Consider the following 24,107-nt stretch of genomic DNA (forward strand, 5'->3'; position numbering starts at 1 on the left):
CTGGGTTTGTAGGCTGGTCTGCTGAATACTGACTTTCTGCTCAGAATCTTGTATAATTTGAGATGATTAACCTTTTGGGGAAATAATTATGTATTAGTAATACAGTGAGCATTAGTAGCAGGACCAGATAAACCTGGATGTTGGTATCATCACTAGCGTTCAACTTCGAATTCCTGGAGCATTTGCTGACTCCCTGTACTCTGTAACCATTTGGTCCTAATGTGTTTGTTCACAGAGGAACCTCTGGGTGTCTGTCTATAAGTACAGGTGATTCAAAGGGAAATTGAAAAGTGGTGCTTTTTCTGGTTTTTACTGCAATCTCTATATTCTTGTACAGCTCCTTTCTAGTGTCCTGTTAATTGTATTCTGCACTAATAGAAATATTTGAATTCTTTCTCCCCATTACCATTCCATTTGTTTCTTTTATGTTCACAAATGTTTTGACATGGTATTTTTGTTTTGATACATATCTTTGCTTGTAAGTAATATTTTGTCTGTCTTGTGGCCAGATGGTGCCTACAGAACTGGTTGAGAAAGAGTTTTGGCGCCTTGTTAGCACAATTGAAGAAGATGTCACAGTGGAATATGGTGCTGATATTGCTTCAAAGGAGTTTGGCAGTGGGTTTCCTGTGAGAGGGGGGAAAGTAAAATTGAGACCAGAAGAAGAGGTAAGATTGAACTAGTTCTAGACTGATCTGAATGTAGGTTGTTAGACATGCATGAAATTTATGGAGTTAAAATAAGTAATGGAACAAGAAGACTGACATCACCTTACATACCTCTGCATGCTTTGAGTTTGTATTTGCATTTTTATCCCTTCAGTGATGCCTGTAGATCTATACATGTGGCATATCTATGTAGAAGACTGCATGGGGATAGGCTTGTATCTGTGCTTTCCTTATAGAAGGACTCAGGTTCTATCCCCGGGAAAATACTTACAGGGGTATCTTACCTGCATCATATAAAAAAATTGGGGGAACCACAGGGGATTTGGCAGCCACTTGAAATGCATAGCTGGACCTGGTTGGTGATTTCAATGGATTTCATCGCTGACCTAACGCCCAGCTGGGGAAAGACTGTGATCTGGTTCATGGTGGACCTGTTTTTCCAACAGACACATTTCTTACTGTGTGTCTTGGTGCCCATAGATCAAAAGCTAGTAGAGCTCTTTATCCAGCATGTATTCTATCCTCAGTCTTTCTCAACAAGGAAGAAAGAGCCCAAGAAAGGGGAGAAGAGATCAACCTCTTTCATGGCAGTTTTCAAGCAGTGGGTGGATAGATACTTATCCTGGATACTTTAGACTGATCCTGCATTGAGCAGGGTATTGTACTGAATGGCTTGTATGGCCCCTTCAGAACTGTAACAGGGAATCACCAACATCGCATCTGTCGGTACTGGAAGTCAGGATGGAACTGATGTGCATCCTTGAAGCCTAGATTAGGGCAGGCTTGACAGAAACTGCAAGCTGGCACCTTTCCAGTAAGAAGTAGTACTCTGATTGCCCTGCAGGTTGCCATATAACTGGCGGCCCACCACCTCTTCAGAATCCATAAAGGAACCTATGGAAGCTATCTAAGTGATGGCATAGGAGGAGTTGTCACATCGATTCTAGTAGTACTCATAATTGTGGACTTAGAAATAAATGGCACTATAATCTTGTTATAGTTATGCTAGCATGGAGTGTCCGCTGAAACTGAAGGCACACTCTATAAGATCCTTGAGTTCCTCTGCTGCCTTCCAGCAATGTGTATTGCCATTGGACATCTGCAAAGTTGTGACATGGAGATTGGAAGATACCTTTGTCCAATATTATGCTGTTGATAATTTATCTAGAAGAGATGCAGACATGGGAAAAGCAGTTTTGAATGCTTTGTTCCTATGGGAGCTCCTACCTACCTCCTTAGCAGGTAGCTAGGTAATGTCCCAATGTGGGGCTGCACATGAAGACGGAAGATGAAAAGAGTTGTAATTAACTAACCATTGCCAGTGCAGACACATTTCCTCCCTACTGCCTCACTGTGGACTCTCACTTTGCTAGAGTTCACAGTGGTATAGGGAAACTGAGGGAGAAGGGAGAAGTTCACGTGATGCCCAGAGCAGAAAGAGATAGGTGCATGTTCCAGGACCCAAGAGTGCAGCATACCCCCATAATGGAACTTTCAGTAAGCTAAGAAAAAATATGTCCATGGAAGGCCTGCAGTCCCAGTGTGTGTCTGCACTGAAGATGTCAATGAACAGCAGTTACAGTTAAGTGCAACTCTGTTTTGCTATGGCATTTTGGACCTCAGATGAACCATAAGTATATGGGAACAAGATGCTATGCAGTAGTAACAAATTTATTCCCCATCCATGCACTTCCTGGCCGATAGAGCTGGTGGTTGCCTAAAGAATTACATACTTGTAATAAGGTAGTACTTGGAATTAGAGAAGTGCATACCAGATATTCAGATTTATGGGTTTATGGTTTTTCATATAGTTTATACTAGAAATAAGTACTCTTTAGAAAACCCTCTTTGCTCTTTTTTCTTGGTTCGTCTTAAACCTGTGTGTTTCACTTTCTGTTTTTCATTTAGGAGTATCTTGATAGTGGCTGGAATTTGAACAATATGCCTGTGATGGAGCAGTCTGTCCTTGCTCACATAACTGCTGATATATGTGGAATGAAGTTGCCCTGGCTGTATGTAGGAATGTGCTTTTCTTCATTCTGCTGGCATATTGAGGATCACTGGAGCTATTCGATTAACTATCTGCATTGGTAAGTTTATAGGGAACCAAGCAAGAAATGAGCAGATGAAATTATATTCAAACGGGTAACCATGTTGGTCTGAAGCAGCAGAACTGAAACTTTGTTCTAGATGAAATCATGTTTCCTATCAATATGCTGGTGTCTTAGCCTGTCTGTGATAAAAGAGTTACAAACTGAAAAACCTCAAAACAGTTACTTATTTACTGAGTGTTATCTTTTAAAAATCTTTTGTCTTATTTACTCAGCTTTATCTGTTTTAATCTGTTTGCAGGGGAGAGCCTAAAACATGGTATGGAGCCCCAGGCTATGCAGCCGAGCAATTGGAAGATGTGATGAAGAAGCTGGCTCCTGAGCTATTTGAATCTCAGCCAGATCTTTTACACCAGCTGGTTACAATTATGAATCCCAATACATTAATGTCTCATGGTGTGCCTGTATGTCATTGATCTCCTGCCCCTTCCCTCCTTTTTCTGGTGCTTTGGCATTACCTGTACCATTTATACATACAATATTAGCTTCCTTCGATTACAAAAAAAGACTCCCAAGTTTGATGTAAAGTCCAGTGCCAGTAAAGGTTATGCTGAAAAATAAGCAGAACCATTCTCAGTTTTAATGGCTTGTTAAATTAGTTTATTATATTTTACATAGTGAACTCCTTGAGCAAGCCTCTAGAGATGTGGCATATAGATTTTTTTAAACAACCATGATTAGTACTCTTGAAATCATATTGTTAGATATCTGTAAACCGCTCCGCAGTTAAAAATAAAAACCTAAGGGCAAGTTGGGAGAAGTTAGGGCAGGCGCTGTCCGTGATAAAAACTCAGCAGGGCGATTCACCCCTCCGACTGTCACTCCTGGCCTAAGCAGGCAATGGTGAGGCGTGCAAAGCACGCCTGCTTGCCCGTCATGGACTTGCGCCTCCATACGGGGAAAGGAGCAGGGACCCTACTCCTTTCCAGCCGCACGCCCTCCCAACTGCCCCGCGAAGCCGCAAGCCAATCCCATGCCTCCCGCTTGCCCTTCCACCGATGACCACGCCACCGCCGCCGGCCTCCAGAACCCTGCCGCTGTCCCCCACCGACCCAGGTCAACCCCCCACCGCTGCTACACCCCTATCCCGCCCCATACCTCCTTCGACCCCGCCTGTGCAAACACCCACCCCCCAACAAGCCACGCCGACTCCACCGCGCTTCCCACCCTACACCCTCAACCCCCCCGCACACACGATCCTTTCCCCCCAACACACCCACCCACCCTCCGACGCACCCCTACTTGCCGCATCGCTGACCCATCCGTTCTCCCACGCCTTGCTCCCAGCCGCTTCGACGACGCCCCAGGCCGCGCCAACCGCGAGGCTGGCCCAACACCAACAGATTGAGCCACGCATGTGTGCCGTCCCGCGCATGCGTCGCTCAGCTCCCCCACCCTACCCCCGCCCACCCCAGGCCGCCAAACCACACATGCGGGCATGCGTCGTTCTCCTGTGCCTACCCCTCCCTCTCCCCCCAACCCTAACTGCCCACTCGACTCCCACTGCCCGACGCCACACCGGCCCGGCCCCACACTCCGCTCTCCACCCACCCCTCCCGAGTGCCGCCACGCAACCTTCCCAAACTTCTCCTTATTGCCCATTTTTACAAATGGGCTTTCTTTCTACTCTAATATAATGGTAGAGGATTGCAGATCCCTCTATTGAACATGGCTTGCAGATCATAATTACCAGGTGGAAATCATGTAATCTTGAACCAGTTCTGATTTAATCTTTTAAACTAAGCAGGAGCTCTTTGGAATGATTTCTGTGAAAGAATGCAGGTAGGAAACATTCACTAGAATGAAAATATTAATATAAAATGTTTCAAATAAGATGCAAAATCTCATTCCTGTGAAGCTTCTTGGTATGATCTGAATTGGTTTTCTTTCTAGTGGAACACTTTCAGTATAGGAATCATCATGCATAATGGCAAGCCACATCTGTCATATGAAAGAGCCTGTGAGATTCTTGGGTTTTGCATACTGTTGTATACTTGTGTACAGCTCAGAAATAATTTCTAATTCTGTGGCAAACTGTAGCACCTTGTGTCTGGACTTCAAACTATGTAGATTATTTGATCTCTACATTGGGATTATAATAAGGCACTGATTTCATTTTTAATTGAGAGAATAAACTGTAACTTCCAGTATAGACATAAAAAGTAATGGTGATGTGCCATGAATATGAACATTGTTCTTTCTGAGTTATTCATGAGCCTGAGAATCTCCCAGGGTCATTCCTGTTCTCCATGACCAGCAGAGGAGGTGGATTTGGGATTATTCATCAGGTCATTCATTTGATTTTTATGCTGCTGTCCCACTGGACTGTCTCAGGGCAGTGTACAATCATATATAGAAACACAATGCAATACAATAATTAAAATATGATAAAAGTTAAATTTCAAGTTATTTTAAAGTAATTAATACCACAGAGTAAGAATATCAGCAGCAACGATTCATAGACAGAATGTCTGTTGGTGTTCTCTTAGAAGTCAGGTTATGGTCTGAGACTTCTTGTACAGATGAATTAGATGGATATGAATGGGTGGGGCCTGGTAGATGTTAACTTGGTATATGTTAACTTTGGCTCCAACTAAAGGCCTGCCGGAAGAGCTCTGTCTTGCAGGCCCTAGAATGCTGTACAAATGGCTTGCTATTGCTGGGTAGCAGCTTGTATCCTGGATACAAAGCTGTGCCCATTGGGCCTCTCCCACTTTAAGAACATTCTGTCATGTCATTTGGAATTTGGTGCATTAAGGCCAGCCAGATGCCAGCATCCATTGATTGCATAGTAGTGCATCCTTGATTGCATACAGTTATAATTTCTTCCTAACTAGCTTAAAAGTGGTGGTGGTCAATTCCTTAGATGGCTTTTAAAAATGGATTAGACTAATCCATTAAGGATAGAACTAAAAGTAGCTAAATATATGAATGAGCATACCTCTGAATACCAGGTACTGAGCACACAGAACGGGTGAAGACTTATTTTTCATGACATGGTTATGGGCTTCCGAGAGGCACATACTTGGCCATTGTGGAAAAGATTGACTCTTGCTCCAATCTCGTAGGGTTTTATTTATAAGCAGAAAATCGTATAATTCACCATGTTTTTTTCTTTGTTTCATTTGTACTAGATTTACCGAACCAACCAGTGTGCTGGTGAATTTGTGATTACATTTCCAAGAGCTTATCACAGTGGCTTTAATCAGGGTTTCAATTTTGCTGAAGCTGTTAACTTCTGCACAGTTGACTGGGTATGTTGGAAATCATGTTAAAGACATTTTGTTGGAAAATGGAATCTGAAATACTTACAGTAGCTCCTACTATTTGGGGTGTTCTTTTGTTTTTAGAAATTATTTTTGATAGTTAACTGGGAAAATATTTAGAATTATGCTTGATAGGGGTACAGCATGTTTGGTAATCTTTTATGCTGTTCTCTTAATCTGTTCAGGAACCAAAACCACAATATTAGTATTTGTTAGATTTGATTTAAGAATATGCAGTCAGTTTTCAGAGTTCTTGGTGCCCTTTTTAAACGCTAAAGCAGCGGTCACCAACCCACAGTTCGGGGACCAGTACCAGTCTGTTGATCAGTTGGTACCGGGCTGTGGCTCCTCCTTGTTCTCCTCCCCGGCTGCTGCCTTGAGGGCTGCCCTTTTAAGAGCTGCCCACCTCGCAGGGAGGGTCCAGGAGACTTTTCTCGTCTCACAACATTTCCCCCCCCCCCGGGTCTGCCCTGCCCCGCCCCGGCTTTGCCCTGCCCAGTGGGCTCCGGCTCCTAGGGCATGCTCTCCTTTGCCGCCACTGGGCACCCATGCTGAGCAGGCGGCATTGGCTGGAAGCCCCGGTGGGGAAGGCAGGAAGGAGCCTCCAGGAAGGTGGGTCGGCCGTGCAGCCGGACAGCCGGCTGGCAACAGAGCTGCGCTTCTACTCCTGCTTGGCGGAACGCAGAGGCTGGGGCAGGGAGTGAAGCCGCCTAGCAGCCCGAGGGTAAATTTGTGGCAGGCGAGGAGCTTTTTGCAAGTCCCTTGAAGAAGTGAGCAGTGACTCATAAAAGCTCCTCCCTTGCCACAAATCTGGCCAGTCTTTCAGTGGGCTCTTGTTCTTTTCCAGTGGTGCTTTTGGGCTCTCAGGTGATCCTCAGTCTTCTCTTCCTTGCCTGATAGACAGGTTTTATTGTTGTTTAGATCAGCGGTCCCCAACCCCCCCCCCCCCTCTCTGTATCTTATTTTGAAGGGATATTTAAACATTACCATAGTGACCAGAGTCAGAGAGCATTAGGCCAGTGGTCAAGAGGAGAGTAGACTACCCCCCGGGCCTCAGTAAAATTGTCAAGCGTTGACCGGTCCCCAGTGATAAAAAGGTTGGGGGCCACTGTGCTAAAGTATCAAAATTTGTTTGATACTCCTTGTATTCCTATAAATACATCTTTTTGATTGATTTTGTGTTGGGTCAGAGAACAAGCAGTAGTAGTTAGGTTTATTATCTTTCCTCCCATCCAATCATTCAAGTAGGTGGTGTTCACCAAACAAAGTAATTGTGCAGACTTCCTCCATTTGTAAGAATATGTAACTTTGTTCTCCAACGAAAACGTCAGTTGCTGTCATTTTTCTTCTAGTTGCCATTGGGTCGCCAGTGCGTGGAACATTATCGCTTGTTAAACCGCTATTGTGTATTTTCCCATGATGAGATGATATGTAGAATGGCTGCCAAGGCAGAGACTCTTGATGTGGTGGTAGCTTCTACTGTTGAGAAAGACATGGCTATTATGATTGAAGATGAAAAAGCTTTACGAGAGGCTGTGTGTAAGCTGGTATGTTGTCTGACATTTGATTGATGGTTTCATTATTCCATGTTAAAGCAACCAGTTAAAGAACACCTGTGTATTTGAAATGTTTTGTGATGCAAGCCAGCACAGAGATGTAAGGGTTGTCTCCTATGGAAAACTTTTACTAATGGAAGGGGGAGATGAACCCCCTCCCCTGCTCTGGTTCCTGGGTGTCACTGTTCTCCAAGGGTAGCATTTCTGGGGGCATTTGTGACTGCAAGAGGAGGGGGATGTAAGGAAGTCCCATTCCACTAATAGAAATCCCCTCTGCCTGCAGAGATGTTCCTCTGGATCCAAGCTGTGTAGCGCTATTTCTACTTTTTAGTTGCCTCAATATTATTTAATCTGAAGAAGAGCTTAAGTAATATCTGGCTACCATCACTACAGTCAAAAGCTCTTTTACAAGTAGGTGTTATAATTTATTGATTTAGGCATTAATCTTCAAGCAGTCATTTTCCTGATACCTTAATCTGCTTGATAGGTGCAGTTAAAATCTTATTTGTATGGAGCTTGTGTGTGTCTAACTTCCTGTGTATGATGCTTTATATCATAACTGGAACCTACTTAAATCTATGGAATGTTTTTTATTTAATCTTCTGTGGAATGTATGTGTGCTTTATTACAGGGGGTTACTGATTCAGAGAGAACGTATTTAGAAGTATTGCCAGATGATGAACGACAGTGCATAAAATGTAAAACCACTTGCTACATGTCTGCTGTCTCCTGTTCATGTAACCCTGGCCTGTTGGTATGCCTGTATCATGTGGAAGACCTCTGTACGTGTGCCCCATATAAATATAAAATGGGGTAAGCTATTGTTTCCAGTCCTATATTTCTGCTGCTCTTCAGATTCTGAATCATGTCAGACAGAAGTCTATTTCCTAAATCCATTAGAGAAGGTGTATTAGAGGCCTAAACTATTAGTTTTGTTTGCTACCTTCATATCTGTCAATACATTCTTGGGGATGGGGGACTGCAGAGAATTGGCTGTTTGGAAAATAACTCCACACACCTTCCCTGAATGTTTAGGTTTTGCTAGGAGTTAGTGTCTTTCTAGTCTCTTTCCACTGTTTACTCCTTTTCTTATTAATGTCAGTTGGCTTGAAAACAAATATATGCTTAGAAATCACAAATTCTGTGGCTAATAGTACAGGTATATTTTCTCGTAGTAATTTGAAGCGTTCATGTATTTCTTATAGCATCCCGATTGTCATAGTGCTAAATATGATAGAAATATATCAGACTTTTAGAAAATGTGTGCATACTATCTTTGTTTGCCACAATGTAGGTTTGGGAGGGGAATTTTTTTACATGATGATGGTGGTTGCAGTTAAACTTTATGCTGTTATATGCTCTGTACTACTGTATAGCTTAAGCATACAGCCTTGCGTATGTCATAATTTAGTGCTGCTGTATGCACCCTGCTGTGGAGTGGTGATGAGGGGCTGTAGTGTATACCAATGGAAATCAGTAATCCCTGGCATGTATAAGATCGAGGTATCTAGGTGCAAGTTTTCATGGCAAGATAATCATTAGGGAATATCTAGAGAAATGGCAAAACAGAGTAGGGTAAGGTCAAGGCAAGAGGTGTGTACCGCTCGACCTCCAGTCACAGCACGCATGAGAAATATTCTTTGTTGCACAGACAAGGCACATGTTTATTTTTGTATGCAACCACAAGAATTTGATATTACGTATAAAGTTCTGAGCAAGAACTATTCTTCTACTTGAAAGGAAAGGGTAGAAGGCAATCTTAAAGAGATTTTTGACTGACTCTGCTGATGTGCAAAGTCTCAAGCTGCCTTTCAACAGAACATATTAGTCTTAACAAAATCTGTAGCCACAGTGGCACAAAGGGCCATATCGATCATGTGTCATGCCCCACCAATCAGCATTCAAGGGTGGTGTGACATCTGTCACAAGTCTTTGAAGTGTAAATTCTCTGTGTGATAAGGGAAGGAATTGAGGTAAAAATGTGTGAATCCTGTCATAAATCTTACAAATATAAATTCTCTGTGCAGTTGACTAGAACAGAATTAGCAGCAGGGCTGAAGAGTCTATGCTTTTATAAAAGCCTGCAAAAGGGAGGGAGATTGTAAAACTATGTTGAAATAAAGCAGAGAAAATAAATAATAATGACTGATCAACCATGTACTAATTTCCTCCTCCCCCCAATAAAACTTTTCTGGATATGGACTTGCGTTTAACTTCCTGAATTATACACAAATGCAGTGTTTAAATATAAATCAATAATTTTTGTAATTCTTCCTGAACAGCAGTTACAATGGAGTACTTCAGTCTAAGGCCATTTATTTTAGTGTTGTTGAACTGGAGCAATTCTTCATACACTGCTACTAAAGCCTGATGTGACTTAACATGATTGTGTGCAAGTTACTTTGCCATTGTTATATTTTTTTTGTTTGCCAATGAGTAAGATGAGAGAGATGAAAGACAAGGACATCAGATCATGCATCTTTGTTTGTCAGATGTTATAGAATAGGGGCTCCCAAAATAGACAACATGTCACTCCTGGGGGCAGTGGAAGGATCCAGGTGGACGGAAGGGGAGCAGCAGTCTCTCTTCCTGCTGCATCTGCTTTTTCCTAGTAAGAGACTTCCACTGTGACTTGCTATTGCCTGCCCCTAGGCAGTAGCAACCCTGGACAACTTTCGTGGTTTTTCATCCCAGTGCTGACCAGGGCCAAGTTTCCTGAAAAACATGAGCGCATCAGAAGGAAGTGTGATTGGGATAATATTCCTGCTGAGCTCCTTCCTTCCTCAGACTCTATCCTTCCCAGGCTTCACCTCAGATCTCCAGGAATTTCTAAACTCCAGGTTGGCAACTCTTACTCCAAAGACTCGATCTTTGGAGGCTGGAAAAAGCCTTCTCCTGCTTGATCCTGGCCAAGAGATTCTCCATTGCTTGCTTCTCTCTTTTTTTCTTTCCCTGTCTTTCTCTCCATTGAGGATCTAAACTGCTTTCTACAAATAAGTTTTACAAAGAACTTATATATTTTTTTCCAGACTAAAATATTGCCACTGTACAACAACAAAAAAAAGAAATGTAGGCAATAATAGTGTGTTTTGAATTCATAGTAGACCTAACACCTGGAAAGAGGTGTGTTTGCATGTGTGGGAGGTAGCACTAGGGATGTGGCTTGGGAACCAAGGGGGAAGCAGCCTGTAAAAATTTGGGAACAACTGTTGTAGAGGAAAGGGCTCAGGAGATTTTGGATTCTTCCTTTTGAAGCTACATAATATCTAGTTTCAGCTTGACTTCTCTGAATAATACAGGAATGTTCCTTGTGCATGATAAAATATGTCTGAACTTGAAATGTCAGTAAAATTGTTTAAATTCTGTACTACTTCCAGATATCGTTATACACTAGATGAACTTTATCCAATGATGAATGCACTTAAGTTGCGGGCAGAATCTTATAATGAATGGGCTTCTAATGTTAATGAAGCTCTGGAGGCAAAAGTTAGTAATAAAAAAGGTACATATCTTTCATTATGTTTTGTAGCAGTAAAGAGAATGAAATTGATAGCCTCATTTTATTTACGTTCTTTCAGAAGCAATTCTTGGCTTAATGGGCTTCAGACTAAATATGTAAAGGACTGCAGCCAAAACTGACAAATTTATATTAACATTCAATTAAATAGTAAATAATAAAAATGCAGACTAAAATGAATCAGTTAAAATATTAATAATCATTTGTTATCTTCCAAAGGTCTCATGAGTTTCAAGGCTTTAATTGAAGAATCAGAAACAAGGAAGTTCCCAGACAATGATCTACTACGACACCTCCGTTTAGTTACTCAGGATGCAGAAAAATGTGCATCAGTTGCACAGCAACTTCTTAATGGCAAGAGGCAAACTAGGTAAGGCTATTTTGTGGCTGATTTTTTGAACTGCTGTAGAGTACATCTAGAAATAATACACATCTGAATTTATAGTTAATCCTTGAAACCTTTAAAAAATAATGTTTAATCCAAAATTTCAACATAAGGGATTGAATGGTCATAGAAGTGATATTTTTGCCTTATCCTTCCTGCTACAACACACTCCTGGGGTTCCTAGAAAGCTCCTTTGTAACACCATGGGTTGCAGTATCTGACTCTGCAGTGGGAACGCAACATTTTCCCTCTTCCCCACCACTTGTGAGAGTGAGATTCAGAATCTAGTCCATGATTTGAAAACATTGTGAACAGTGTTACCTATGTTCAGATTGAGGCTAAAGTTATGTTATACAAGTATGCTTTTTAACACTGCTAAGCCTTATTTGAGTGCCAAAAGGATTAAATCACTAAACTCGATGGCTCTGTGTGGATGACAAGATTGCACAATGGGCCATCCACAAACCATGCCAGTGGCTCTATGCACTCAAGAGATGCCATAGGTGTGTAGAGAATTATGTTAAATTAATCAAAAGAGGGAAAGAAACCCAACTTGCTGAGAGCTAAATTTGCTCCAAAAGGGCTGGGATGTGTAGAGCAGCTGAGTGTGAGGGGTAAAAAGAGAAGGTGGAGTGATATTAGAGATTTTAAAGGGTGGTATTTTCAAGTTGTTAACCCATTATGATTTCTCATGGTACTTCATCTTATTCCATCTAATACCGTAAAATCCATTTAAATGGTTATATGGCTTAAGTATAGAAGAAGACAATAGAATGGGGAATGAGAAGGAAGGACTCCCTGGAGAAGAGCCTAATGCTGGAAGCGATTGAGGGCAAAAGAAGAAGGGGAAGACAGAGAATGAGGTGGCTGGATGGAGTCACTGAAGCAGTGGGTGTGAACTTAAATGGACTCCGGGGAATGGTAGAGGACAGGAAGGCCTGGAGGATCATTGTCCATGGGGTCGCGATGGGTCGGACACGACTTCGCACCTAACAACAACAACAACAATGGCTTAAGTACAGAAAGTAGAAAAGTATCAATCCAATCATGAATATTCCCTGTTTTCTGAGATCACACAGATATTAAAAGTCAAAGAATGTGAAAATGTCTGTGTAATTGTAGATATCGATCTGGAGGAGGAAAATCCCAAAATCAGCTGACTGTGAATGAACTCCAGTTGTTTGTTAGGCAGCTCTATGCTTTGCCATGTGTCCTCAGCCAAACATCATTACTGAAGGTAACAGCTCTTAGAGATAAAGTGAATAATATTTTTCAGGTGATAAATTCTAAGATATCCTTTTTGGTATCAAGGTACTAGTCAGAAATTTGGGCATACATGAGGTATTTGCTGTTAAATTTTAAAAGTATATGAATAAAAGCGTATTTTTAATTTTTATTGGTAGCTGAAATGTACTAATGGGATTTTTATACAGTTTAAAACTGTGTTCATTGTATGCAACCAAAAGGGTGAAATATAGAGCAACTGCCAGTTTTGTTGTTTCAGATACCTTCAATCAAACTCCAGTTCAGTCAACAACTCCTAAGAACAGGAGCCTCATTCATTCAGTCATTCAATTTGTAAACCTCCTCCCACTGTGACGTGGTTAAATCCAGGTTCAGAATTTTGCCTTGTGAGGAAGAAATGAATTGCAGTTAGTCCAGGCTGATAGTTTTGGACATCCTATTTGGACTTTTCTGAAAGCGGAAAAGCTCATCTCCCTTGTGTTTGCAGAGGGAGAAGATAAGAGCGCTGTTGGATCAGACCAGTGGTGCATCCAGTTTCATCCAGTGGCCAACCAGTTTGCTCTGGTAACTGAAAAATAGGACACAGAGGCCTTAATCTGTTGTTGCCTCCTTGCACTGATGTTTAGAGTTGTACTGTGAAAGTTTCCTTTAGGCACTATGGCTAATAACTATTGATGTGCCTTATCATCTAATAATCTGTTTAATTTCTCTGTTAAAGCCATTTATTCTACTGACCATTACTGCATGCAATGAATTCTATAATGTAGTTTCTTGCTACATAAATAAGTTCTTCCCTTTTTTTCTGTTCTGAATTTGCTGCCTCTAGTATATGGGGGAGGAAGAAGCTTTCTTTATCCAATTTTTCTAATATGTATCACTTTATATACCTGTTAGTTGTCTTTCTCTAAATTTCAAAGCAGAGATGCTTTAATCATTCCTTAAAGGAAAGCTGATTCAATTCCTTAATCATTTTGGTTGTCCTTTTGTATACTTTTTCCAGCTCTTCTGTTTTATTTGCATCCCTTTCCTAATCATCCCCAACCTAGAATTTTTTTTTTACTGCCGCTGTTTGCTGGATTAATATTTTCAGCAAGCTATTCCTTACAATCCCAAGATCTTTTCCTTCTCAGTCTTAGCCAGTTCAGATCCCACCAGTATATATATTTCATGTTAGGATTTTTTTTGTTCCTAGTGTACATAAAGTTAACTATGTTTAACTCAAATTGCCACAGATCACATTCTGGAGAAATTCTCTTAGAGGTTTTATTTTATTACACCTTATTTTTTCTTAATCTTAAATAATTTGACATCATTTACTGTCTTACTTACTAGATAGTTTACCTCAAATTAAGATGAGTTTGTGACCATTGTAAATAGGTAGCAGTTTGCTATAATGTCAGAATGGGTCCTAAGTGGCTGCTTGCTTGTGACTAAAATAGAACTTTGGAGGTGAGAGTTCTCACACACACAAAAAATGTTTCTTTTGTATTTTCAGGATCTTCTTAATCGTGTGGAAGAATTCCAGAAATATAGCCAAAAACTTCTGTCTGAAGAAATTCCCAGTGCTTCAGAGCTACAAGAACTCTTGGATGTCAGTTTTGACTTTGATGTTGATCTTCCCCAGCTCAGTGACTTGCGAGTGCGCCTAGAACAAGCACGTTGGCTAGAAGATGTACATCAAATTTTCTTGGACCAAAATTCTCTTACTCTGGATGATATGAGAAGACTCATAGACTCTGGTGTAGGACTAGCTCCTCATCCTGCAGTTGAGAAGTCCATGGCTAGGCTGCAAGAGCTCTTAACAGTATCTGAACACTGGGATGACAAGGCACGAACTCTGATAAAGTCCAGGTAAAAGCTAAATTTTTTTTTCAAAGTTGCAATTTACTGTTCATTGTTTTGAGTTCTTTTCATAAAAAACGTACACAAAATAAAGTGAAAAGAAGACATATACTACAGTGTGAACTACCCTAAACAGTTGTGCTGGGCGCAAGGTCATGGATTCAATGGAAGTTGAGTAAAAGTCATGTTTTGCTGATTTCATTGCCATCTCATTGGTCCTCATAAATGACCTATAAAATGTTCTCACCACTTTGTCATGGGTTTTCCTCCAAACTTGCTCTAGCTGTCTCAGCTTCTGTTTCTTCTCATGGAGCTCTTCTGTGTACCAAGGGGCCTGTTTTGGATGGGAACAGAGAGGGTGTTGGAGGGCATCTCATCAGTGGCAGCCAGCATACAATTGTGCCAGTTGCTGACTAGCTCATTTAGAGAAGCACTGGGAGGCGTTGGGTCCCTCAGAGCATTCAGGAATCCATTTGGATCCATGAGTCTCCTTGGGTGAGCTAAAATTTGCTTGGTACCCAATTGAGATGGCGGGGGGGGGGGAATTGTCAGGCATTCAAGGCATAGTTTTCTGACCATGGAATGGTGCTTGCCGCTGTCTTCTTTCAGCCCTGTGCCGAATATAAGGTCCAGGGTGTGGCCTGCCTCATGAGTGGGGTCAGTGACAACTGTGAGAGCTCCAGTATGTCATCATGGCAGATACCAGATCCAGCCCATTTCATATAATTATACATTAGAGTATATAAGAATCATCTGAAAGAGATGATTGCTTTTCTAGATGCTTACCATAAATGCATTTCTATTTTATCATTTGGTCTAATAATAGCTCATATTGATGCACTGTGTCCTAAGCTACTGCAATTGTTTTAGAAATATTTTCACATTAATTCCCAAATATACTACATTTCTTGTTGTATGTTTAATTTATTTAAAGACCACGACAGTCATTAAGCAGTCTTGAAGCAGCAGTGAAGGAGATAGAGGAAATTCCTGCTTATCTTCCAAATGGTATTGCTCTGAAAGAGGCTGTGAAAAAGGCCAAAGATTGGCTACAGGAAGTGGAAGGTCTGCAGGTAGGAAAAGAAAGCCATTGGTCAATGACGGTTCAAGTTTGTTATCAGTATGACTTCATTTGTTTCTGTATGCAATGGATTGTTCAGTTAAATAACAGGCATCTCAGACATGCCGTGTGGAAGAATCTTGTTATTTTTAATCTATTATTAGCTTTTTTTTCACTGAAGCACTTTTGAAGTAACTTAAAAATGAATATTAATTATTGCTGTAGTACTGACTCTACATGTGTAGTCAAAATGCTCCCTCCTGAACAGCATAAATTGTTTGCTTTGTTTGTGGTGTATCTTAAATGTGATTTTATCTTTATTGATCTGTACATTTTTAATATCTATGGACTGTTAGGCTGGTGGGCGTGTGCCTGTGCTAGATACACTAGTGGAACTTGTATCAAGAAGTCGCTCTATTCCAGTACATCTGGAATATCTGCCAAGGCTAGAATCCTTAATTGCTGAAGTTCAAGCCTGGAAAGAATGTGCAGCCAATACCTTTTTGACTGAGAACTCATCTTACACTCTTCTGGAGGTGAGCAGTCTACAATATTTATTAATTAATTTATTGATTTGATTTTTAGCCCGCTGTTCCCGGAACCGTCTTGTGGCGTGTTACATAAAAATTCAGTCATACAGTAAAATACATAAAATCCCATTGAAACCCCCATAATAATTACAGTGATTCAAGATGGCAAAAATCTTATACTTTCCATAGAACATACAGAGGTAACATGGGAGCCAGATGTAATCGCTCCAGCTGGGGGGGGGGGGGATCATAACATTGGCTCTAGCACTGGTCCCAACCATAAACCTGGTGGAAGAGCTCCATTTTGCAGGCCCTCCGAAAAGCAGAAAGCTCTCTGAGGGCCCGCAACTCCTCTGGGAGCTCATTCCACCAGGTATGGACCAGGACCGAAAAGGCCCTGGCCCTGGTTGAGGCCAGGTGAGCCTCCCTAGTGCCAGGAATAGTCAAAAAGTAGGAATCTGCTGAGTGTAAAGACCTGCCAGGGATGTAGGGCATGAGGCGGTCCCTCAAATATGTGAGTCCCAGACTGCAAAGGGCCTTAAAAGTCAACACCAAGACCTTGAACCTGTTCTGGGCTACAGCTAGTAGCTAATGCAGCTGCCTCAGCGCTGGCTGAATATGGGCCCTCCAAGCCACATTCCATACCAGCTGTAATTTCCAGGTCAGGGTCAAGGGCAGGCCTGTGTAAAGCGAGTTACAGAAATCAATTCTGGAAGTGACCATTACATGGATCACCGTGGCTATATGTTCAGATGAAAGGTAGGGCGCTAGTAGCTGAGCCTGGCAAAGATGAAAAAATGCCTGGCTAGCTACCTTCTTGACCTGTGCCTCCATAGTTAGCAAGGCATCTAATATTTATTTTATTTATTTAGATTCCTATACCGCCCATTTCTTGCAACTTGGAGTGAACAATTTGATCTGTTTTTGCAGTTAACATTTTATTTTCTTCTCAATGATTGCACTTAATAGTTCTGTATCAATTTGTAATATTTTAATTTTACTCATTTTTATTTATACAATTGTACTGCTCTTAGTCCTTACATAAGTATCATTTATATGGGTCAAATGACTGAATAAACTTACTGACTTAACTTGACTTGGGGGGCACTCCTACAGCCAGGGCACACCAGCCAAAGGGAACGAAGCACTTCTCCTAAAGCTAAGATAGTAAGGAAATCAGAAGTGCAACATTTGGTTGGTTGCTGGAGAGAAGAGAGGATGGTAAGTGCAGTGTTTTACTACCTGCCTCATAGTCTCCCCCTTCTGTCTCTCTCCCCCTTTCCTCTAAAGTTAAGCATTTCTCTGCTTTATTGCCTGACCAAACTTGAGGAGAACTGCTTAGCTTTTTGTTGAACCCTGGCCAGTGCCAGGGAGGGAGAAAGATGTTGAGCAGAGAGTAAAACAATCACCACCATCAAACAGGTCACTGAGACACACCCTGTGCTTTGCCCTGGATCCTGCCTCTTCCCTTAGCCTAGTTGATTGGGGAGCTGCTGTCCCTCCTGCCCTGGCCCCCTCATTTCCCTGTTAACCATCTAATTTGGACATTCCTCCAGGTGGATACCACAGCAAATATCAGTGGGAGCCATGGCACTCAGAAGTGCCTTATGGAGAGCCTTCTTTTAGCTGTCAAAACTAAAATATATATTTAAAATAAAGTGGAAAAAGGAAACAAGCATTGAAAATAGAAACTATCAAAACAGTAGCAAACAAAAGGGGGGAGTTCTCTGGGTTCCTAAAGAGTGTGCTAGATCTGAAGATTTCTATAAATAGCTGTACACACCCAAGGAGGCTCTTTTGTTTCTTAAAAAGCAGCCAACCTTTTCAGGGCAACCTTTTTTCTTCTTTTTTTTAAGCTGAGAGGAATTACAAAAGCAATATGTTCTACAGTAGTGGTCCCCAACCACCGGGCGGCACCGGGCCGCAGCTCCCTCTCCCCGCCCCCCCCTCCGCAGTAAAAAACTTCCCAGGCCGCAAGCTTGTGGCCCGGCAAGCTTCTTACTGTGGGAGGTGGGGGGAGAGGGAAGCAGGGCCGCGCGGCATGCGCAGCCAGGCACTTGCCCTCCCTGCTGCCGCCGGTCCCCAGCCTCAAAAAGGTTGGGGACCACTGTTCTGTAGCATCAGAATCTGCTGTATGAAGGGGGAAAGTAGGAAGAAATCCCATAGGCACATCTAAGTACTTTGGATCCTGGTCCAGTACCGCAACCTAGAAAGAAAACTATAGCTTTAAAGAAAGTGTGGGCTAATAATTATCTCTAAAATATAATTATGAAGTAATGTTAAATGTGGCCATTCATTTATATTATACAGTAACGAATTATATGATAATACACCATTGAGATAGGCAATAATGATGAACTTCAGCACACACAACAGCAAGTAATCTCTATTGGCATGGCTTGCAATCTGAACCTATATGGAAATGAGTGTTTGATTATTGTAAACAAAAGTTTAACTATTCTAAATATTTGTTTATTTATATCCCTCTTCTTTGAAAGCCAGCTTGATGTAGTCATTGAGAAGCAGCAGCTTCTAATCTGGCAAGCCGGGTTTAATTCCCTGTTCCTCCACATGCAGCCAGCTGGATGACCTTGGGCTCATCACAGACTAGATAGAACTGTTCTGATCAATCGAGCAATAATATTAGGGCTCTCTCAGCCTCACCTACCTCACAGGAAATCTGTTGTGGGGAGAGGAAAGGGAAGGTGATTGTAAGCCACGTTGAGACTCCTTCTGGTAGATAAAACTGGCATGTAAAAACCAACTCTTCTTCTAAATGGCATATCCTTGAAAATACTAGCATTTTTATTGAAGTCATTGTCTGAAAGATCCATAGCTTTAGATTTGGTTCTTTCATTTGAGCTTCACAACCTTCAGAAAATGTAAAGTTTGCATGAACAGATTATGCTTCTCAGCACATTTATAACTCCGTTTGTTCTCATTCATGGAGCTTACTTCCAGCATATTTGTTTTGTTGGGAGGGTATTGGTAACAGGTTGGATCCTATGAAGCCCTTACAGATATGAATCTTTTTCATCTGCCTCTTTCTGAGATGTCCAGAAAGCTGATGTTTTTGAAACCATAAGAGCCATATTGTGGGGGAGGCGGGTGATATAACATAGGGAAGGATTCTTGTGAGAAGAGGAATAGACAGCCACATCCCTCCTTTGTCTTTAGCCAGCAGTCTTTCCATTGATTAAAGATCGGTAAGTGTAAAAAGAAAGTGGGAGTTATGTTGTCCAATTCCCCACTTTACTGCCAACCTCATACCTGATGGCATTTTGTCCACAGGATCCTATGACTCTGAATGTTAGCTTTTCAGAAGTCTTAGGAGGCTGCTGGGGGAAGGGTGAATAGGGATATTTTGTAACTAAGTGCACCTTTCACTTACTGCCTGTAGGTTCCAGCTCATTTTCTGTAGGCAAAATCATATCGGAATCAGATGAATTACTATTTTTCTACACTGTCTTTTAGATACCACTTTATAAAGAGGAAAATATATGGATTTATGCTCTATACCAGAATTACTGTTCTTTTAATCTTTTCACATTAGGTGCTGTGTCCCAGGTGTGATACTGGAACATTAGGATTTAAAAGAAAACTGAAGAAATTAAAAGAGCCAGTGCCAAATGGCAAAAAGAAGAGCACAAAACTGGAGAGTTTAAATGACCTAGAAAGGGCTTTATCTGAGAGTAAGGAGACTGCTGCTGCGGTATGTATTCTTGTAGAAGTAGTTTGGGAAATAAAAGGATCATTGGGTGAAGCTTGCTTTATTTAGACTTCACTTATTCTTTCACAGTGCTTCCCTCACATGCATAATTTCAGACATAGAGGTAATCAGTATTTTTTTTTGTCTATAGTAAAAACCAATTGACACAAATCAGTTATTAGGATATGATGTATACCAATTAAATGAAAAACAACTCACTTGAAAATGAGTTCAACACCAAAAATTACTGTAACGAAATATGAATTCAACATTAATACAAAGGGAGTTAATAGTGCCCTGCAGTGTGCAGGAAGTTTGCTAGCATTTGAGTGACAGCTATACATAGGTGCTAATTCCATAGCATTGCAATAGATAGGCAAAGTCTTTTGGAGACAGTATTTAAGGGGACTGAATATTTATAGAGGTTAAGATCTTACTAGGCCACTTGTAAGCAAAAATTAGAGTGTAAATAATGTCATCCATTCACTAGGTTAGGTGTCATAGAACAATTATGCATGGCGGCAGCTACGCCGAGCTGCCGCCGTGCCATTGCGCCAGGGCCAAAAGCCCTGCCATCCCCCGATTATACATGAGGGCAGAGTTTCCTGGGCGCGCGGGCCTTCCGACGGCTTGGGTGGCGGCGACATCACCTCGGATGGTGGCGACGTCGGGCATAATTGGGGATTTTCCCTGAAGCCCTGTCGCCGCCACATCGGGCATTCTGGCCTGTGCATAGAGGAGCTCATGTTTTTTGAGATGAAAGTTGCTTTTATGTTCAGTAATATGAATTCTAAGCTTCAAGGCTGTGCCAGTGTATATATATAATTGGATATAGCATGATTAGAGCTGCATGTGGTAAATTTTTTAACGGTATGTTCCTTATAAATAGGAATTGGGGGACTACTTTTTGTTTTTTCCCCCTTGTTATATTTAATGTATGGTCTTGTGTTTTTGTGTAATAAAGTAATAAAAGTTCTAAAAATTGCCATCTGTGTTTAAGAAGTTAAAAGGCACTTTGATAAAAGGCACTTTTCTTTTGATAGTATCCATGTTGTGATTTGTTTCCAGATGGCCACTCTTGGTGAAGCTCGTTTAAAGGAGATGGAAGCATTGAACTCTCTGAGAGCAGCAAATGAAGAAAAACTCTTCTGCAACCCTCAGGATGTTGAGATCAAAGTTTGCCTATGCCAGAGAGAGCCAGCAGCACCTATGATACAGTGTGAACTTTGCAGAGGGATTTTTCATACCAGCTGTGTTTCAGTGCCCAGCACTTTGCAGGAACCTCAGGTGTGGCTGTGTCCGCACTGCCACAGATCAGAAAAACCTCCTTTAGAAAAGATTCTGCCTTTACTGGCCTCCTTGCAACGTATTCGGGTGAGACTGCCTGAGGGAGATGCTCTACGCTATATGATAGAGAGAACCGTGAACTGGCAACACAGAGCACAACAAATGCTATCCTCAGGGAGTATAAAACTTACACAAGACAAAGCAGGCTCAGGGATACTGTACAGCAGATGGCAAACCATGGCAGGCCAGTTGCAAGAGACCAGCAAGGTAAGATTCCAATTACTGTCTGATTAAATAAAACTCACATAACCTCATTAGCATTTCAGCATCTTCACTTGCATTTGACAATGTCTACATTCACTTCCTCTTGGACAACACTACTGTTCTAAATCATGTACTTGATTGGATTGGATAATTCTCAGGGGTAGGCTTATATGGCAATCACTAGCCATGGGCCCAAGATTACATTTGAATGTGAGCATTCTTATCTCACTCCAAACTATTATGTAACTCTGTCATGGATTTCATTCAATTTATGCCCCCATCTTAATAGCTGCCTCCTATATAATCTTGTATTGTAATCTATTCTCTCTACCTGCTATTATTCATTTTGCTTCCCTTTGAATAGCATTCTAGAACTTCTGCCTGCTGTTATTAATTTTGCTTTTCTGTGAATAGCATTCTAGAATTTCTTTACAACAGGATATGACCAGAATGTATGACAAATAATTTACCTCCTTATGGCCACATTTCTACCATGTTTTATCAATTGATTCCCACCCAACCTGCTTAACATCATCAAGATGTGATGTTTGTGTACAACTTGGAAGGGGTGAAATTTTTCGTAGAAATGCCTATGCAAATAATGGCTTAAAATGTAATAAACAATTTCTGCAGGAGTTGTTGCCCAAAGTCTTTTCCTTCAATTTATTGCTTGAAGTGTTCACAATAAATCATCAAGATGATTATTTCTGTCAATATGACTTTTCTCAATTGATAATTGTACAAGACATACAAAAAAGTAAAACATTTTATATAATAGCAAATCAAAAATAATCTTAAAAAGCATTTGAAACAGTTTAACAATAAACACCTCACCATACAAAAATAAAGCTTTTCATAAATTCCAAGAGTTTTTCAAAGAAATTATAGGTTATCTTAAAGAAAGTATTTTTCTTATAGAAAGCATCCTTACCATTTGCAGCTTATTCTACAATTTATCCCTCAAGCTTTTGTTACTATCACGGTGTTATTGCCCTAAGGTATACTAAGTCCTTAAGTACAAAAAAGACTAAGTGTTGCAGGAATCTCATCAAAACATCCTTATTATAGTGACAATCTGAAATAGCAAACAACTGTATTTTTCCAAGGTGTAAATGAATCACAAAAAACACCTTAATTCAAGGTGGCTATTAAAACGAAATAGACTTTGAGTTCTTAAAAGTCTTGCTCCCTCTTGGAGGAGTATTTTGTGAGCATCTGAATGATTGTATTTATGAGGTTTGAACACGAACAAAATAAAGAATCTCAGATCCTCCTCTGTATGTCCTGCTTGAACAAAATGAACTGGTAATGGCATGTCAATATTGTTATTCCTAATGCATCTATGATGTTCAAGTTCATGGACCTGGACTGCCTGCTCTGTCATCTCTATATAAATCAGGGAGCAAGACTTTAGCAAGTCTGTTTTATGTAAGGTTCTCTGTTATAATGTAAACTGCCCTGAGCCTCCGGGGAGGGCGGTATAGAAGTATGATAGATAAATAAATAAATAAATAAATAAATAAATAAATAAATAAATAAATAAATAAATAAATAAATAAATAAGAACACATGGTAGCATATACAACATGTTCAGTGGAACACGTGGCAAAAAATTAAACGATCTATTAAAATTACAATCAGGTTTTTGGTATGAATCCATCTCTAAGGCATATATGCATACAACACAATGTTGGTATTCAAAGAAACTTTTTGCAAGAATAAAGACATGTGTCTGCAGATGCATGTCCAAGAGGGAAATCAACTGCTAACTCCATTTGATTGTGAAAACGGTATTTTTCTTAAACCCTTGATTCATATTCTGTCTAACCTGTTAACAACACATAAGAAGATTTATATAAGGTTGAGCAAGTAACCTCATTTAAAGGGATCGCAGTCTCTAAATAGGACTTTTAGAAAGCACCTGAGTGGCAAACCACACACTAGCAGCAGTCCCTTCCCCCTGTAGTTGACCCACTTCCTGCTAGGCCCAGCTTTGCCACTGCCACTGGAAGATGCTCAACCCTTGTGGTCTCCAGGCTGGAGTGGCGTCTTTCCCTGCCAGCACCATCTCCCCTGCCCGGGCATGGGCCTGGATGCTGCACCAAATTATGCATGACAGAAATTAATTTGATGGGTCTGTAATTTTTTTAATTCCCCACTCCAACTTGTTCTTTCTATCAGTCTGATTATATGAAACACTCCTATTTTTTAGAATTGATATGCCTATATGTTTTGTAAAATTTTAATTATAACAGGTCATTTTAATGCATAATTGAACTAAAGGCACATTTTAATATCATTAAGTTCAAGTTCAAACTGTGTTAGCGACAACTGTGTTTAACTTTTTCTCTTTAAACAGGTATCACAGACAATTGGTGCTACCTCTTTTTCTTTGCCTCATGACTGGAATAACAGACCCATGCATTTACACTCTCCTTTTTCTACAGGACAAAACTGTGTCCCTCTTCATTGTAAGTATCTTTTCTTATAACAATAAAGCATATGACCTGTATGTCAATAATCAAAGCAGCAACGTGGGGCCAGCTACAATAAAGAGAGGGGTTCTGCATATCAGAGGGAGCTCAGAGTTATTCAGACATGTGGTTTTTGTTGTAAACCAAAAACTCAGCCAGAATTAGGCCACATTTTGCTTGATGACATGTAGAA

The 24,107-nt window shown here is 40.9% G+C and overlaps 1 protein-coding gene across 1 annotated transcript in view; it reads left to right on the top strand.

Annotated features, from left to right (window-relative positions):
* KDM5B (lysine demethylase 5B) overlaps positions 1 to 24,107 on the top strand; it is a 64,365-nt gene that overhangs the window by 36,440 nt on the left and 3,818 nt on the right. Inside the window, exons 11-25 of the mRNA XM_077335155.1 lie at positions 510 to 668; positions 2,577 to 2,758; positions 3,021 to 3,183; positions 5,914 to 6,033; positions 7,398 to 7,592; positions 8,233 to 8,414; positions 10,979 to 11,103; positions 11,338 to 11,488; positions 12,626 to 12,740; positions 14,244 to 14,599; positions 15,525 to 15,663; positions 16,007 to 16,186; positions 19,734 to 19,892; positions 20,958 to 21,443; positions 23,800 to 23,911. Coding sequence (XP_077191270.1) covers positions 510 to 668; positions 2,577 to 2,758; positions 3,021 to 3,183; positions 5,914 to 6,033; positions 7,398 to 7,592; positions 8,233 to 8,414; positions 10,979 to 11,103; positions 11,338 to 11,488; positions 12,626 to 12,740; positions 14,244 to 14,599; positions 15,525 to 15,663; positions 16,007 to 16,186; positions 19,734 to 19,892; positions 20,958 to 21,443; positions 23,800 to 23,911 — 2,824 coding nt within the window. The remainder of the gene's footprint in view (positions 1 to 509; positions 669 to 2,576; positions 2,759 to 3,020; positions 3,184 to 5,913; positions 6,034 to 7,397; positions 7,593 to 8,232; positions 8,415 to 10,978; positions 11,104 to 11,337; positions 11,489 to 12,625; positions 12,741 to 14,243; positions 14,600 to 15,524; positions 15,664 to 16,006; positions 16,187 to 19,733; positions 19,893 to 20,957; positions 21,444 to 23,799; positions 23,912 to 24,107) is intronic.

The sequence above is a fragment of the Paroedura picta genome, chromosome 4 (assembly GCF_049243985.1).
Source record: "Paroedura picta isolate Pp20150507F chromosome 4, Ppicta_v3.0, whole genome shotgun sequence".
Taxonomy (NCBI): domain Eukaryota; kingdom Metazoa; phylum Chordata; class Lepidosauria; order Squamata; family Gekkonidae; genus Paroedura; species Paroedura picta.